Here is a 17,356-nt window from a genome sequence, read left to right as displayed (position 1 = left end):
CAGTTCACAGATGCTCTGCCATGATTCTCCAGGGCTGGCAAGAGTCGTGAGCTGCTGCGGACAATGCAGCTTCCAGCACTTCCCATGACCATGTGCCAGCTCAGCACAACACAGAAAACTTCCTTGTGCCAGGAGAGCAGGGAGCAGAGCCCAGCAACTCCCCCAGTACTTCAAAGCCAGAGAGGCTTTTCAGGGCTGTGGGAGGAATGGAACGTCAAGCGCTTTACTATTCTGGCATAATTACACAATTATCAACAGGCAAGCTGAAGCCCCATGTAAATATCTCGGCTTCCTCCAGGCATTGCATTTTTAAAACAAAAACTGCCAAATGCTGTATTTGTTCCAATTTTCCTTCTGCTCCTCCCTCCAGCCTTTAAATTTCTGGGATTTGGACAGGCAACATCACCTGTCCTAAGACCCTCAGAAGCGTTCTCCATGTGGAAAAAAAGATGACATTTCCACCTTGATCTGTAGCTTCCCTGTTCTGGGAGGGGGGGGTCAGGAACTTTAAAGCTCTTTGTGCGTGTGTGTGGTGATATATGCCTGCATACACCCACTCTGGACACTGTGAGAAAGAGGCAAGAGAAGGCTAAGGTGTGTGAAAGGGAGTGAATTAGTCCCATCTGCTCTGAAAAGATCATTTTCGTCTTGTATTTCTATTACCGTCTTATTATTATCACACTAGAGTGATTCTAAAAGGCTACAGTTCTGGCAGCCAGCATCATTACAGCTGCTCAGATTATTAACAGTATAAATAAACTCTTAGAGACACTACTAAGAAAATATTAACTACAATTATCACTGTCTGATAAAATAATGAACAGTGAAGTGTTATTCTGCCATCTCAGTCACCAGTGCACATTTATGAGTGCTGTGAGTAATGAAAAACAGTTTATTTGCATACTAAATCAGCCTGGAATTGGTTCTTTCTGTTTTATTTTGTTTTTATAAAGACACTTTGAATTAGCAGTCAGCACAGGCTGAAGCTCTATGTCTGTAGAATTGTACTCTGCCTTCAGTTCTGCAGCACGCAGCCCTATTAACTCTAAGAGAGCAGAAAACTACACCAGTAGCAACATGACCTGAGGCGGGTCAAAGCCACCAGCAGTGGAGTCGCTGAGAAGAAATCTTCCTTTCTATGTGGGCAGAAACACTATAACCTTCCTACAAACCTTTACTGTCAGGCCTCATTGCTTTTTCTGCCTATGCAGGGAACAACAGCCCAGGTGAAGGCCATGGCATTTCCTGCTGGAACCATCCTCCGACCCATCCTGATTTTGCTTTGAGTGCTTGTTTCTCCTTAAGCACCCAGTGATACTCCCAAACTCCAGCCTTCACTGACAGCAATGGGGAGCTTGGGTTAGGTTTTTAATTAACAGAAGTTATTATTTCCCTGCAACCATGGAGAAAGAGTGTCTTAATGTCTTGGGGAACAGGAGAGTGACTGCAGAGAAGAAAGGGAAGCCCCTGGTCTGTGTCCTCTTAGCACTACCCTTCTCAGCAGGCAGAGGCAGCCTTCACATATTTGTTTCTTGCTACAGTTGATTTAGGGTGTCATCATCTGTTCATTAGTGGAGATTATTATGATTAAGAGAAAAAAGGTCTGAGGTGCTGAAGCTGCTTACTGTGGGGTAGTCATGCTGTAGCTTTGATTTGGAAATCTTGTGTTCACAAGGATGCTTTCCTGGTTCAGGAGAAGCCTTCCTCCTCACCCAACCCTGTGGAACCATCAGTCTCCAATCCCAATCAAAGACACCTTCCTATAAAATCATCAAGCAAAGTCCCTGTTTTGCTTAGCTGTTTCATATTAGGTCACCACACTGTATCTGACCATCAGTAGGGAGGGATAATGGTGAAGGCTGGCACTGAACCCCTCCAGACAGGCTTCTGCTGGGGTGCAGAACCAACCTCATCATTTTGAGGAAAGGTCTGCACACAACAGATGCAAAATGAGCACATTCTCCATCAAGGCTGGAAGGGAAGCTTATGATTTGGGGTAAAAGGAGCGAGATGTGGTTAGCATGAGCCACACTATCAGGCTCTCCACCTGAGAGCACAAACTTGGCCCAGGATGAGTGTGCATCAGGCTCCTGGAGAGGGGCCATGACCCAGCTGACGAGGAGAAAATATCATAAGTTAAAGACAGGGATGGCAGCAAAATTACAATTGGAGAGGAAGACAATACTGCAATGTCAAGAGAGAGCAAAGGAAAGGGGATTTCCCTTAATCTAAGTCAGAAAAGCACTGCAGCTTGCCTTTTTATGTGTCACAGCCCCTTTTTATGTGTCTTTTTCACACTCTGTCCAGCATCTCATGTTCCCTGCCTGGTCTCTGCTACGTGTCTATAAGCCTTTTGTTCCCCCAACCCCACCTTCAGCACATCACCATACTCCCACTCCTTGCACAGAGATGTAGGCAGGCACTGCATAGCCCAGGGCTCTCGCTATCCCCATCACTACACTGCCATGACAGAGCAAGTGAGATGGAGCGCTGGGGCGGGAAGAAGCTTGCGGCAGCCTCGCCTGTCCTTGTCTGTCAGCTGCGGGGGAAGGAGACTTGGGTGGGGGTGATCTGTCCCACCATAAACATTATGGCTAGGATGAACCTCTGCTCCTAGGTGGGGAAGAGCCATGCTGCAGCATTCCTCCTGATTTCCCCTGCAGCGTCCTCCCTCTCATCCTTCGCAGCAGTTGGCCTCTTCTGGATGCCTAAACAGGTTAGATGTGGCTTGACCCGAATAAGTCACCTACATTAATTTTTCCTCTTTAATTAAAAAGTTCTTCTGTGAAACAACTCATGAGAGCTTCTTTGTTGAGAGAAAGAAAATGATGTACTGTTCCACACACGTTTACAAGGACAAATATACAAATGAATTCTGCTCTGCAAGAAGCCCCAGTGGAAGGGAAAACACAGAAAATAGTGAAGGAATTGCTGAAGAAGAACTGAAGTTCATTTTAAATCAGTGTACCGTGTACAAATGCTGTCTTACAAATAGGATTATTTAATTTAAACCTTAGATCTGTCAAGTTCCATTACTTCAAATGGAGCCTGTCGTTTCTTGACTTCATTATAAATCAGGATTATATTACAATTTATGTTAGGTTAAGTCACTACTTCGATAGGAGGCAGTGAAAAAAAAAATTACACAGCAGTCAGTAAATAGAGCAAAGTCATTGCATGTTCTTGAAAGGCAAAAAGTCATCTTGCTAAATGAGGGTCCAAGTTGTCCTGTACCAAGACTGTTACTAATAAATAAAAGACCTCTGGGAAAAGTGCTGAGCATACGCTGGATCTATTTTCAGCTTGCATCAGCAGCTGCTGCCCCTGGGATCGCATCTTTGCTCATACCCTACACCATATGTAATCACTCCAGTGCTGCAACCAGTAAGATAATGAAAGAGCATGGCATAAATCTATACTTGAGTGGAATGCTAAATGAGAAAAATAATACAAAAAAGAGGGAAATAAACCACATTTTCAAGTCATTAGGAAGAAAGACTTTGACATATGAAGTGTTGCAACCATTAATAGCACTTATCATATAGAGTGGAGACAAAGAGACAAATTAATCAAACTGACAGAACTGGGACATTTTATGCTAATGCAGGCTCCTGGGTTTTAGTTCGTATTCCTCTGTGTCTGGAAAACTGATACCATTACAGGGCAGGAAATTGCATGAATAACATGCAACAGATCATAAAAATTCACACACTGAGTGAAGAAACACTGCCAAAAGCAGTGTAAAAACAAGGCTGGAGACCTCAACAGAGGAACTACCAACAGCTAATGAATGCAAATAAGTACAGGAATATTTCCCATTCATGCATAACAATTAGACATAGGCTGTGACTCCACAATCTCTAATAGGGTAGGTAAAATAAAGCCTGGAGAGCTAACATGCAGAGAGCTAGGGGTAACTCCTAGCCAGTCCAGTTCTGGATTTGTTTGCAGTGTTGCAGCCAGCAGCTTAAAGCCACTAGGGAAAAGGCATGGACAGAAACATGCTGTCTCTGTCTAAACGTATGGTTATGTTAGATTCAAGTTAGAGTTGCAGTAGAAAAGACATGGTCCTGAGCAACCTGTTCTGGGTGGCCCTGCTTGAGAAGGGGGTGGCACCAGATGACCTCTACAGGTCCCTTCCTTCCTCAACCATGCAGTGATTCTGTGAAAGGCAGGCGAAAGAGGAAATAAAATAGATCCACAAAACAGCCTACAGTCTCACAAAGCAAAAATCCCCCTCACCACGGAGCAAATCGACAGCATGTGGTAAAAACCCCTTACAAATAACAACAACTTTTACATAATTTGTTTAGGAAATATAAAATGCACTTGCTGTCCAAAGCCACAGCTGTGTTGTAAGGGGTAGGAAATGGGAAGAACGACAGGAATGCTAGGCAGGGCATGGCGCAACACAAGACCTTGCCAAGGTTACTACATTTGCTATGAAGGCTTTTCAAGGACCTTTAAAAAAAAACGTGCAAATCAGATCACCGGGGAAGCACAGAGAACCAATCAGCCACCAAATCAGACACCAAATAACAAATACAGACACAGCATTTCTTATTGCTGCCTGGTTCGTAAAACAGTGACTTTTCTTTCTTCCTTGGTTGAAGCTATCATACAACCCTAAGGAGAGGACTAACTCTCAGGGGGTAAAAGAAGTAAAGCTAATACCTTTTGGAGCCACGTAATTTCCAGCACTGCTCTCATCTTTCCCAGAATAGAACGAGATGCATCTGATGGTATTGAGCAAGGCTATCTCAGTGCCAGCTCTACGCACATACAGAGGTGATGAAATTCCAGCTTGCCATAAAGTTGCTTTTTTCCTGAAGTGTGAGTAGACTTCAAGCCCTTCCCATGCACATGGAAACCCTGTGTTCAGTGGCAGCAGGACATGAATCCCAGCAGATCTGGGCATGGGGACATCTTCACAGAATCACAGAATCACAGAATCACAGGATTGTAGGGGTTGGAAGGGACCTCCAGAGATCATCGAGTCCAAACCCCAGTCTTGCTCCCTGCACCATGCAGAATCCCACTCCGAACTGTTCTTCAGCAGATCTCTGGGGAGATGTGACAGGGTTTTATCCACATGAACAGGTTTTATGTGTCTCCAGACCTTAAAACTACTTTCTGTTCTTTTAGTTGCAACTGGGGTCGCAACAGGATGTTCGGCCAGGTATCAAAAAATGGCACAGGTACAAAAGCAAGCCAGCCCAAAAATTTTCTGAAGACAACAATGGTGTAAGCTTACCTTAAGGGGAACAGTTAGAAAAAGACACTAACAGAATGATCACCAAATAATTCAGAGTAAAACTATCTGAGAACAAAGCCAGGGTTCCAAGGGCAATGATACAAATAGTCTGGATCCTGAAGGCTGAGAATGACTGGAAACGTTCTGATTAGCTGACAGTGTGCAGCACTGGTCTGCTCTACAGACCTGCATGAAGGAGGTCCAGAGGAATAGCGATCCTAGTGGCTTCTACTAGGGTCACCATGGCTCTGTATCAGTCAAAGATAGAGATCAAAACACAATCAAATACTCATCTTCAAAAAATTTACCTGCCTGTAAGGTAGAAACAGGTTTCCAGTTGAAATGCTCATTAAATAATTCCTATATGAAAAGGATGAGGTTCATATTTGAAAAGAAAGCAAAATAAACCAAGCAAAAGGTAGCTCTTATTTTTGTCCTTTGTTTTCCATCTGCAACAGCGACACTGAAGGTGGGGAAAGAAGAATAGGAGTTACTGATTTAAACGTTTCTGCCACTACTGAAAACTACTCTTTCTGCTTTCTGAACACTATGATTTCTTCATAAATGTGAAAATGCCCCAATCCCCACACATATTATGGATGCCTCCTTTATTCTTCACTTCTTTGGCCAATGCTATAGACAATATTTGTCCCCATTGACTGCTTACATAAAGCGGGCAAAAATAACAAGAGCAGATTGCAGCAAAGGATAGACAAGAAATATTCAATTTTTGTGATTTGGATTTGACAAATTAATTCAGGCATTTAAAACACAGCCTTGATTTGATGTGCACAGTCTCCTGAAAGATACAATGTTCAAGAAAAAGAGAAACTCCTTCATGTCCAGAAAAAAAATATGCCATATAGCATACATAAGGGAACATGGAAATTTGCAATCAAATAAGCTAAAAGAAGTTGTTAAGCTACAAAATTGTTCAATTCAACAGGCAGATGGAATGACAGCAGAGACACATCTACCTTAAGCCTGGTTTCCCCTACTGGAAGTAGAAGTGAGCACTAGCTCTCTGTGGAAAGCAGAAGGGAAGTTGTCAGAATTAGTCCTCACTCTGCTTTTTCCTGTCTTGAAAGGTTACTGGCTCCAACCCTGTCTTTTGAAAGAAACAGGAAATAACTTGAGCTTATTCTGTTTTCACTTGACCAAGAATCTCCTGACAGGGAAATTTTCTCTGAAGGCTGCCTGTGTATATGGAGAGAGAGGTGTCTAGGCACGTTGTATTACAGCTGTGTGGTCAGAGATGGAAAGATATTTTGCTTTTAGAGTTGTTTAAGACTTGTTTCTTATTAGCTGCAGGCCCTTGAAACAGAGGACCACACGTCTGGTTTTCAAAGGAAAAAAAACCACATTTCCCAAAAGCACGGGCAAGAGCTTTATACAGCCAAAAGCATGGCCTCAGCCTGTTAGCTGACAGTCTGACACAAATCACAGAACACTTCATCAAGTGCAGTTTTTGTTGAAACTGAGAACTATACAGAAAAAGTTTGCATGGACAATTTTTTCTTTAAATTAGTCTTTTTACCTTGAAACACTAGCATTGCATTCCCACCCATTCTGGGAACAAAAACTGAGAGGTACTTACATAAAGCAGGGATTTTGGTCCTATCGCAATTCAAAAGCAAGTAAATATACAAGTAGAGTAAAGTGTTTGATGCATGATACACCGGATGCCCACATTCTTTTAAACCACTAGCACTGTTGAAGCCCATTTCTGGGTCAATTCATTTACTTGGATGGTCTCTTTTTTCTATTTTACTACCCCAATGAACCCACCTCAGCATTGGCTTTAGCAAGTACATTCGACACCGTGGGAACCAAAGGAAGCACAGAGAATACAAAGCTGCTGTTGAATCAGTCCTGGATCACATCTGCCAAAGTCCTCTGTAGTCTCTTAAGCAAGTCTATACACTTTCATTTTGCTTACTTACTTTCTGGTTCCAGCTAACAACGCATCCCAAATGCAGATGAGGAGAAGAAAAGCTTTCCAGGGACTCACATAAGATGATAGCTTCAAGAATCTTATACCTAGAGCTGGGGTTTGCAAGGTGTGGTGCTTGGCATTTAGTTGTGCTGCCACACAAAGGAAATGGAGTGCTCTCAAAATGAAGAGCACAGCCTTCAGTCTTATTCTGGAAGAGTGAGCAGCTGCTGCAGGACATAATGTGGACCAAGTGTCTTACCAAACAAAAATACATACTCAAATACAGAATCAGAATCAGAGAACAGCTGGGCTTGAAAGGGACATTAAGGATCATCTGGTTCCAAACTGCTTATTATAGGCAAGGATGCCTTTCAGTAGATTGAGTTGCTCTGATGTAGTTGCCTCAACACCAAAACAAAGATGCCTTTTTTTGGAGGGTGCCAAGGAATCACTGTTTTCACCTAATGGGACTGAGCCCACCTGTCCCCAAGGACCACTCAGATAGACAAGCAGCAGATCCATTCTACCCCATTCTTGAGAAATGCTGCAGCCAGCCTTCCAGTCAGAAAATCTCCTCAATGCCTCCTGCATGCTTAAAAGATACAGAGGCAAGAAAACAGGGAAGGATAACCTGGGAAGTCTGGATTTGGATACCTTGGCTGCTCTCAGACGGGCAGCAGTTGTGGGTCAGCCTGTTCACTGTCATGTGAGATAATACGAATCCAAGAGCTTAGAGAGAGGTAAACATATCCAAGTAGTTCACACAAGGTGATTTGATCATCGCTGACCTGGTGCATGGACCTGTGCTGTAATTCTTATATGAAATGCATCAACTTCCACCACAGCACTTATGGAGAGGTGATGACAGTATTTTTTTTTTGTCCACAAGAAGCCTCAAAGATTTTCTGCTAAATGTTTTATCTTACCATTATTTAACTTTAGAGCTGATACCTTTCAATTCCAGCTGCTAGGTGACACCTTGTTTACTTAACGGTTTGACTGTAAGTGCATATACTGCAGTTCTCTGCTTTCCTAAGACCAGCCATGGCTATTATTACTGTGGGTCCCAGGCTGGTGGCAGTCTCTGGGTCACAGCAGGAAACTCCCGGTGCCATTTTAATTATGAATTAACCTTCTCTTCTCCACCATGTCTTCTAAAGCCTCCATCACTGGCTCTTCAGTGACCTAAAGATGCATGATGCAAGCTTTAAGAAAAAAATAAATAAATCCAGAAATACAAAAAAGAAAATTAGAAAAGAGAAAATTTCTATCTGCAGGAAACAGACGACTACACTTAAGCACTCTTTTATGGTCAGATTTAAAAAGTAAAGAACAGGGAGGTTTACATGCTGCGCTGGTCTGTGTTATCTTAGGACCTTAAATTCTGCCTGACTACATCTGCACTGAGTGTCAAACTTCAAAGTACGTAAAACATGTCCCTCAAAGGCAATTTGCCTTATTGTTAGGAAATAATGTGGAGTCATACACATCACTAAGCTGTTTGTTTCTAAAAACATATGCTGAATTTTCTGTTGAATTTAATCTGGTTTCAAAACAGCTGCCAATGGCTCTCATGATAGCTTCCTCCAGTGAATTAAAACATGCTTCCTATAGATAGACCTGATACTCTCTTTTTATTTAAGTCTTAAAACAACCACTCAAGCCTCATCTCAAGCTTTCGGACAAATTAAATCTCATCTTTAAAACAATCCAAGCCTGGGCTAGAAGGAGATGTAGTTTGACCAAGTATATCTGAAGTATTTGTTTACTTCCATACAGTAAATAAAGTGCCCAAGGATACAGATTTTAGTAGTGTTAGACTGAGCTGGGACTTGGAGCTGTTTGCTGGCAGCATCCCATAAAGTGGTACAGATGAAAATTCAGTGCTGCACAAAAGATCTGAACTGGAATAAACCAGCCTTTTCTCTTTTCAGAGCTTGCATCACACATGTAACAGCAAGTATGACTACTTATTCCAATAAAAAACACCAATAGCCTGCCTATAAAATTCACAATGAGTGTCTCATTTTCAAATCCTAGTAGGGTTCAACTGCTTTCTGCTCACCTAAAACCTGTATTTCATCTCTGAATTGAACTATACTTCCTACTCTTCATGTTTGTTGACTGCTGCAGTGCATCATTTGAACAGATGCCATATTCCACCCCATAATGTGATCAGTTTCACTGGTAGTTGAGAAAAACAGCCAATATAACATTACTCGCTGGGGAATTCTTGTCAGAAAGTGCTGTACAGAGATAAAGCCTTATCGTCTTTGGGTCTTGGGAACACTAACGAAGCAAAACTTGGTACTGGGATCAGGAAGTACCCTACAGGTTCTGGCGTCAGACGTAGTGAAGCTGAGCGATGACTTATCTGGGCTCTATCTGTCTGTTCAAATGCCAGATGCTTGGTATTTCTGGACTCTTAAAAGAGCAGCTACTTATTTTTCCAATGCAAAAGAAATTCAAAACTTTATTTTAGAGAGAGAAAAGGAAAAGGTATGAGACTCGAAAGAAGAGAGGGGAGAAAAGCAGGATGTCTTTCAGACTACAGAGCCAGAGTGCTACCAGCACCAAGGAATAACTCATAACCATAGCTAAGCCACCTCGGCTTCAATTATACCAAATACACACTTAAATACAGCAAACGCCCCCCCCCCCCCCAACTTGTTAATATTTAATCCACCATACGTACTTACCGCTTCTGCTTGTGCCCTTAGCATGGTCTGCCTCTACTTTTTAAGATGTCTTTTACATTTTAAACTATGTTTTCAAATTTTAAGCAAGACAGTTTCCACACTACAAACTCCTTTGCAATAGTGAGGACAAGCACAGCCAGCCAATCAGGCAGGGCTCACCCTCAGCAACAGGCACAGGTATAACGAAGGCAATAAAATGGGGCTCACTTATTGCAGCAGAGAATTTCCTTCTTTGCACTAACCTCAATATCCCCTTTTACAGTATATTTTTATATGCTTACTTGAATCAATAAATTGATAGTACAGCTACCACCAAAGGGAGAGAAAGGAGTTACTGCAAGATTTTCTCCCCTTTACATGCACGTATGCATGGATTTTGTTGCTATTGTATTTGACTTTTCTCCACTGGAAAGGATCAACAGGGAGTCACCTCCCATCAGAAAACAATGGGAATTACACCACACAGAATGACAAGGAGGTGGCTTGTTTCATCCCTGCACTGCAGGGCTGGAAGCCTTTGCAGCAAGAAATGGATAGCATTTCTTGTCACACAGTGATGGTCTCATTTCTGTTTTATTGCTCAACTGCTAGAAACAAAATACACTATTTCTATCTTGTATTGTGCTATACGGGCAACACACACAAAACATTTCTGTCTTGTGGTTTCTCCTAATTAGTATCATTACCACTGAAGACTTCAAAAAGTACTGGAATGCTCATTTTTATCCTCAGTATCGACCCATGGCCTCCAGCCACTCTGTGTCGTAAGTGTTAGCACTATGAATCAGCAGCAAACACACCACATTCCCTCAGAGGAGCTTAGGAAACTGAAGAGACAGCTTCCATCCATACGGACTCACTGGAGTGGCGCTGCTGAGGGGAAGATGAAAGACAAATGGGTCTGAAGCCTGACGGCCACAACCTCTTGAGGCTACCCTGCAGAAAGCCTTTGGGTAAAGGTGGCAGCAGAAGGATTTCAGGTCACTGATGACTCCTGAGCCATAGCAGAAGTCACTCAGGCCAGTGCTGTGATCTGTGAGGAATACTGCTGGCTGATACAGCCATGGAAAGAGAAAACCACATTAACGCTGAGAACTAACCATAGCTATTCCTATTATGTAAGATGCTCTGAAAGTAGTGCTTCCTATTTCTTTCCATGGAAATGACAACAAAGAACACAATAACTATTTGATAGAGCAAATTCTACACTACAAAACACTATTTTTCAGTGTAATCATCGCCATTAGCTGATTTGCATGGATAAGTTGATTGAGACACTCTTCATTTTGTGTGTGACAGCTGTTCATGACCATCTAGAATGAGACTTGTCTTTTGCATTGATAGCCATTGCTGAAATGCAACATCCGCTGCCTCACTGTGTTTACATTCACTGTTTGCTCTCCATAAACATTTAGTAAGCATTAATGAATGTTGAGTGGTGCCATTTTCTCCACATGGAGGAATTCAGTTCTACCTCTTTGCTTCTTACAGATGCCATTTTGTCAGACTGCCCCTCTGCTGCCATCTGTCACAAAGCAACAAAATGTAATGGAATACTGGTTAAGAGCTATTGGGCAAAGTTCCACCTCTACTGCCATACCACCAACAACATACACCTCTGACATCATGGGTCAACCTAATAAAACAGGAGGCATTACTTTTGAAGGAGCCATCGTATTAATAGGGTCCCAAAGAAAAAGGGTCTTCTGTTGTTCCCTGCTGTTTAACATCAGCCTTCTAGCTAGGAAACAGGCATGCAGCAAGCAGTTGCTTCTTACCCCCCTGCTCCCCATTCCCACATTCATCAGCTCTACACTCCTGCGCAGAGCACTCATAGCTCAGTCATTTCATTTCTTACAGACACTGTATTCTTACATACACATGAGGCATAAGGAGAGGAAAGAGATGAAGTAAGAGAACACTGGTTTTTTCTAGGGTGAAAAAAAGAATAGTAGTCTCTGTCAGCCGGTGGGAGTATGTAATAGCTGACCTCTTGCACTCTGTCTTTGATTTTTCCCTGAACCCGATCATCTTCTGTTGGCTAATTCCCAGTGTTTTTTCCTCAGGCTGGTGGGCTGGCATGGATGGTTAACAGCTGCCAGGATTTCTCCCCCATCAGAGCCGAGTAATTCTAATGCTAGCTGCCTGGCTCCATCCCACCCAGGGTGCCGCATGCCTTAGCCTTCCAACACGATCAGCTTTTGCCAGCCTTGAGCCTAAATCTATCTCCCATCCTGCCTTTCTTCTTCTTCTGATTAACTATGTGAGGGAGCCAGCCTGTCTCAGCTGAAGGACCAGATGACAGATTTCACAGGGCTGGACCTCACAGGGAAACAGCAGATTTCACAGCAGCCTTAAGTAAGTAGAAAAGTAATGAAAACGCAGAGCAATTCAGCACACAGTGTATGCCAGCAGACCTCTACTTTGAACACTGCTCCATTAATTGTAAGGAAGAGCAGTGCAGGTCAACAAAAGTGCTCCCCAAGCACATCACACATCCCTTCCTACAGAGAAGAATGACCTGGAATTACCTGATGAAGGTTTTATTTATGTGTACATCTCAAAGCCACGAAAACCCACGCGGGTTTGGGAATTTCATTTCCAAGATGTAGGAATCACAAACAACAGAGGAGGTTTGTTGCTGCTGTTCCAATGTTTTCCTCATTGAAGGGAAGTCTGTTTTCAGAAAGCAAGGTGTACACGATATCTGTGCAGACGGTGCTATTCTGGCCAGCCCCCAGCTCTCAGCCTGCCCAGCCAGACCTGCTCCCTGTGCACTTTTAACAGAAAAGCCGGGCAGGTAATAATAGCAAATAAAAAGCCTATTCTGCAGAGTACTGGCTCTTTCTCAAGGAAAGTAGAGTACCACTACAGCATGAATGACTCAATCATCTACTCAAGAGCTATTACTTGCAGCGATGAAGCAATGTTAATTGGATAATGGCCTGCTGCCAGCTAATATTGGCATGACCTACAATACCCTTGGCTGACAGCCGTGTCTGCCTCTCTATCACACCTTTTTTTGTAATCTGGATGGGAAGTGGAAACCATTAAAAATGCCTCATAAGTGCCATTTAACTTCTTATCATGAATTAAAAGCTTAATTAAGTGCCTTGTTAAAGGAAGGAAGACCAGCTTTTGTGATTAAATAAAACAAAACAACAGTTAGGGGTATGGATTAAATGAGTAACTTTACAGCTTCAAACTTGAGTCCTGGAAAATATTAATTTTTGGATGCATTTAACAGCAGCTGCTAGATGAAAACAGCAAAACTGCTATAAAATACCCAGGGTGAAAAGAACATGAGATTGTAGTTGTTTACCAAAACTGCAAATGAAGAGGAAAGTGTAGAAGTTAAGAGTATTGGGGTCCTTTTTTATGAGCTGTACAGAGCTGCAGCTGACACACTTCAGCCCTCGGTCTCGGCTCTGAGTCCTGTCACTTCACATGCTACAACCACATTTGAGCACTTGCTATTTCGTGGCTGTTTTTCCAAGCACTTATCTAGACACTGAAATATGCTGCTTTAAAAAGAGGTGTAGCATGAAATTGAATTACTGGTGTCGGCTTGAAAGGGTTTATGGAAACTCTTCAATCAGTGCAAAATTAGCTCCATACTGACTCAGTTTAAATAAGTTGATTAGGAAAAGGTTTTAACTAAGGCACATTAAGTCATGCTTGAAGTGACATGAAATGTCCAAAACAAGGTTTTACACTGGTTTGAAATCCAGTAAGCTCAACTAGGCTGCACAGACATATTGCATGTGCAGAATGTGTCACTACTGAAATGATGAGCACATCATAAAGCCTGCACTTACTGTAATTGGATATAAACAAGAAATAATGTACAAAACATCTGTTCGCTGTTTAGCTAGACAACAGTTAACAAGGACTGGATGCCAGATTAACAAAAAAGACCCCAATATGCTATAAAGTAAAAAAGAAACCCTCTGCAATCCAGTCTTCAGAGGCAGATTTACTGCTCTGAATAATGAAAAAGAAGTTCTTTTGTTTCATGTTAAGTTTCCTCATGCCAACATAACATGACTGCAAAAGCTTTATATATAAAGCCTTACCCAGCTTCAACATCAAGCCTTTGATAAATAATAATGGTCATTCTCCATAACTGTGTACTTTAGCAGTTTTCAGACCACAACAGAATTTAAAACACAATTCTTGCATGACTGACTTAAAAATATCTTAGATAATTTAGGAGTTTTGTCGCCTTTGGGAAAGTTTTGAACTGTGAAGACTATATTTAAAAACAATTTGTGATCTCTGATTTACTATTACAATCATTTGCCAATGAAAGTTGTTTCTAAGCTTGACGCTAACTTTGACTTTTGTCTGAATTTTTTCCACTGCTGCCATAATTCTCTATGTGAGCAATTAAGTCAGTTCTCACATATAACTTTAGAAATAATTCATGGGTTTCTGGAGCTATGCAGACCATGGACTAAAAACAATAGCAATGGGAAGAGCCATTAGCTTGTGAATTGAAAAAGACTCTGCTAACTTCTTTTAATGCAGTATATACAAGATGGTTCTTTACTCCACATTATCAGCTTCCAAAAAAACCCTGGTGCTGCAGCTCCTTTTGTAAGCAGCTCTGACACGCTTCATTACTGAAGACACTTCACATATCTAAGCGCAGGAAACTATCATGGTATACATCCTGAAGAGCAGCAGCAGAAGCAGAGGAGTGCACCTTAACCAAGCAATTATCAAGAAGCTACAATCTGCATCAGGCAGCTCTTGTTAGCCTCAGTGACTAACATCTAAGGATTAAAGGAAATTATTTAACTGACCACCTCACACACAACTACTCAAATACGTTAGTCACTGAGCAAATTAGACTCCATGGAGCTACTAGTGATGCATGTGCATGTGGAAGATGTATGTGCAATTACGAATTAGTAACTGTGCATATCTCTTTTGATAGGCCAAGGATGTTCCTTTCTGCTATGAAAAGGTAAAGATTCTTCAAGTGACTGTGGCATGTGCTGAGGTGGAGCACAACTTCAGAGTAAGGAAAAAACCTTATGACCTGGTTTGACTGCTTATGCAAAAGCAGGGACTTTACTGGAGCTGTAGCAGCAAACAGTGTAAACTTAACTCACTAAGGCTTTTCGATCTTGAGATACATACTAAAATATAAAACCTCAATACTCCATTTATCTAAAGGGGATTTATTTAAATAGAAATAATTTGTGGTTGCAAAGGAAGAATGCTTTTTTCTAATATACCATCTAATATAAAACACATGTAAAGATAAATTTTTGTGTTTCAGATCTTTAGTGTCATATAAACCCAGGACTGTGTTATTAAGTCCCATCCTCTGGTCTTGAAGGTAAGCAAGCACGGTCCCTCTGTCACCCTACTCCTCACACTCATTAGTGGCTCAACACTTCACTGCTGCTGTGATTAAGTATCTGCTAACCTAGTTTAACTAAAAGCCATCATAAACCAATCAACCATCACTACTGTCAACACAGTCTTTTACTATTAAAGAGAAACTTCCCCCTTTTAGCTGTTTCACCCGCTATGCCTACATGGAACTGTACGTCCTTGCAGCCATCACTCTGGTAGCACGAACTTGCCATAGCCTTTTCTCCTCCTCCTTATTTAAGCTGGGGTCCTTCTTAACACCAATCACTCTCATATTCTTCAGTTATTGTTCTCAATTTAAGAAATCATACATGGTATCCAAGAGGTCTCACCAAGGCTTTGTAGAAGAGCTCTGATGCTCTTGTTGCACATGTCAGTCATTGGGCATCTACTGTAACCTCTCTGCTTCCACCACTTTGCTTTGCAGGGTAAAAGCTATGCAACACTGCCTGAGACATGATTCTTCCACTGGAAATTATTAGTGGACAGTGTCGAATCATTGTGTGCATCCTAGCATGTCCCCTGTGATATATGTGAACTCCTATGCAAAATGTCTGGGTTGAAATCTCTTCATGAGTAATACTCAGTGTCAGGACTTGTGAAGTCATGCCCAGTGACCTACTTCTTCCAGTGCTCTCCACCTTGCATCATAACAACATCACAATACCACCGAGGTCTCCAGAGAGCTAAATCAGAGAGGGGAAAAATGGTGTGTGACACTTCAGGACCCGTCATCACCTAAAACGGTCTCATACTTCTTCATTGGTGTTAAGCAAATGATGTTGAAAACCCCTCTGCCTCATGCTGTAGGCCAGAAGAGCTCCTTCCAGAGCAACTGCCTTCCTGAGCCTTGGGGATGTCACCATCACAGAGTGACCTGCACAGGTGGGGACTCAAGGCAGGCACGGGGTGACCACAACCCTTGCACATCCCTGCCATCAGCATGCCCTATGGTATCTGCAGTATTGCAGTCATAGAGCTGTGAGGAAATTACAGTGGGGGTGGAAGCCAGCCAGTGAGATTTTGTGGTAAAATAAAGTAAACTTTCCAGTGAGGTATGTATTTCCTACGTCCCTTGGCTTCCTGCTGTGTGAGCCATGCTGCATGAGAAAAGCCTTGCATTTTGACAGAATGTGTTGGTGCTTTCTTGGCAGAAAAAGCATGGCTTGAAACAGTTAAATCCCAAAGCAGTTGTGAAGACAAGAGAAAGGAAGCAAGGCTGAATGGGACACAGGAAAGGGGAAAGACGAGAACAAGGATATGAACTGCTGGAGAGGGGTGGGTAGCGATGAGACTCCAAACAATGTGACAGTTCAAATGACTTTTCAACAATAACCTGCTGTCTAACAGCCAAGTGACCCCTTTCAAATTTCCTGTCTGGAAGAGCTGAAGAATATTCGGGTACTGATAATGTGCTGAATGAAGTGATAAATACTGAAGCGTTTTAAAGCTTTGCTGCTGTAAATGTGAGGAGTGCTGGCAGGTTTTGCTCTCCCCTAGTGAAGAAGGCTGTGAGAACGTGTTCATCCTCCAGCTCCCAGCAATCCTCAACCCATTCCAACCCCAAAACCACACCAGCAGCAACAAATATCATACCTCTTCTGGCAGGCTGACAACCAGGTCATTTTCCGTCTGCCCCACCAAGGCCTGCAAGAAGTACTCGCTGCAGGCGGCCAGCACAGCCCGGTGGGCGCGGAACTCCTTCCCCTCCACGATGAGCGTCACGTCGCAGAGAATATCCTGCTTGCGCTGGTCATTTAAGCAGAGGAGAATATTGGTACAGTGCACTGTTGACTCATACACATACATGGGGGAGTCAGTCTTCTCATCCACAGACATGCCGTTCACACCCTGGAGCGCAGGAGAGGAAGAACAAAACACAGACAGGTAGTGAGAAGCAACGCTCGATTTAGTAGGTGAAGCAACATTACATGGGAAAGTTTAGAAGATTTTAGCAAAAATAGCGAGAATGACTACTGGGTCTTCTAATAGTGAAAAAAGGGGGGTTTGTCCTTGCTTCTGTTATTTTGACACTGAGGGAAAAAACCCTCAAAACCCCAGCCTTCTCTCAAGAGGATT

General features: G+C 42.5%; 1 protein-coding gene across 1 annotated transcript in view; it reads right to left on the bottom strand.

Annotated features, from left to right (window-relative positions):
* The window catches only part of BACH2 (BTB domain and CNC homolog 2), a gene marked incomplete at both ends in the record, with an annotated part of 42,740 nt that extends 25,624 nt beyond the window's left edge, over positions 1–17,116 (bottom strand). The window contains one exon of the mRNA XM_079550242.1: positions 16,874–17,116. Coding sequence (XP_079406368.1) covers positions 16,874–17,116 — 243 coding nt within the window. The remainder of the gene's footprint in view (positions 1–16,873) is intronic.
* Positions 17,117–17,356: the final 240 nt, after the last annotated feature.

Source organism: Tetrao urogallus, assembly GCF_951394365.1.
Source record: "Tetrao urogallus genome assembly, chromosome: 2".
In the NCBI taxonomy this organism is placed as follows: domain Eukaryota; kingdom Metazoa; phylum Chordata; class Aves; order Galliformes; family Phasianidae; genus Tetrao; species Tetrao urogallus.
Note: the sequence above shows the minus strand (reverse complement) of the source record. Positions and strands in the feature narration are given on the sequence as shown.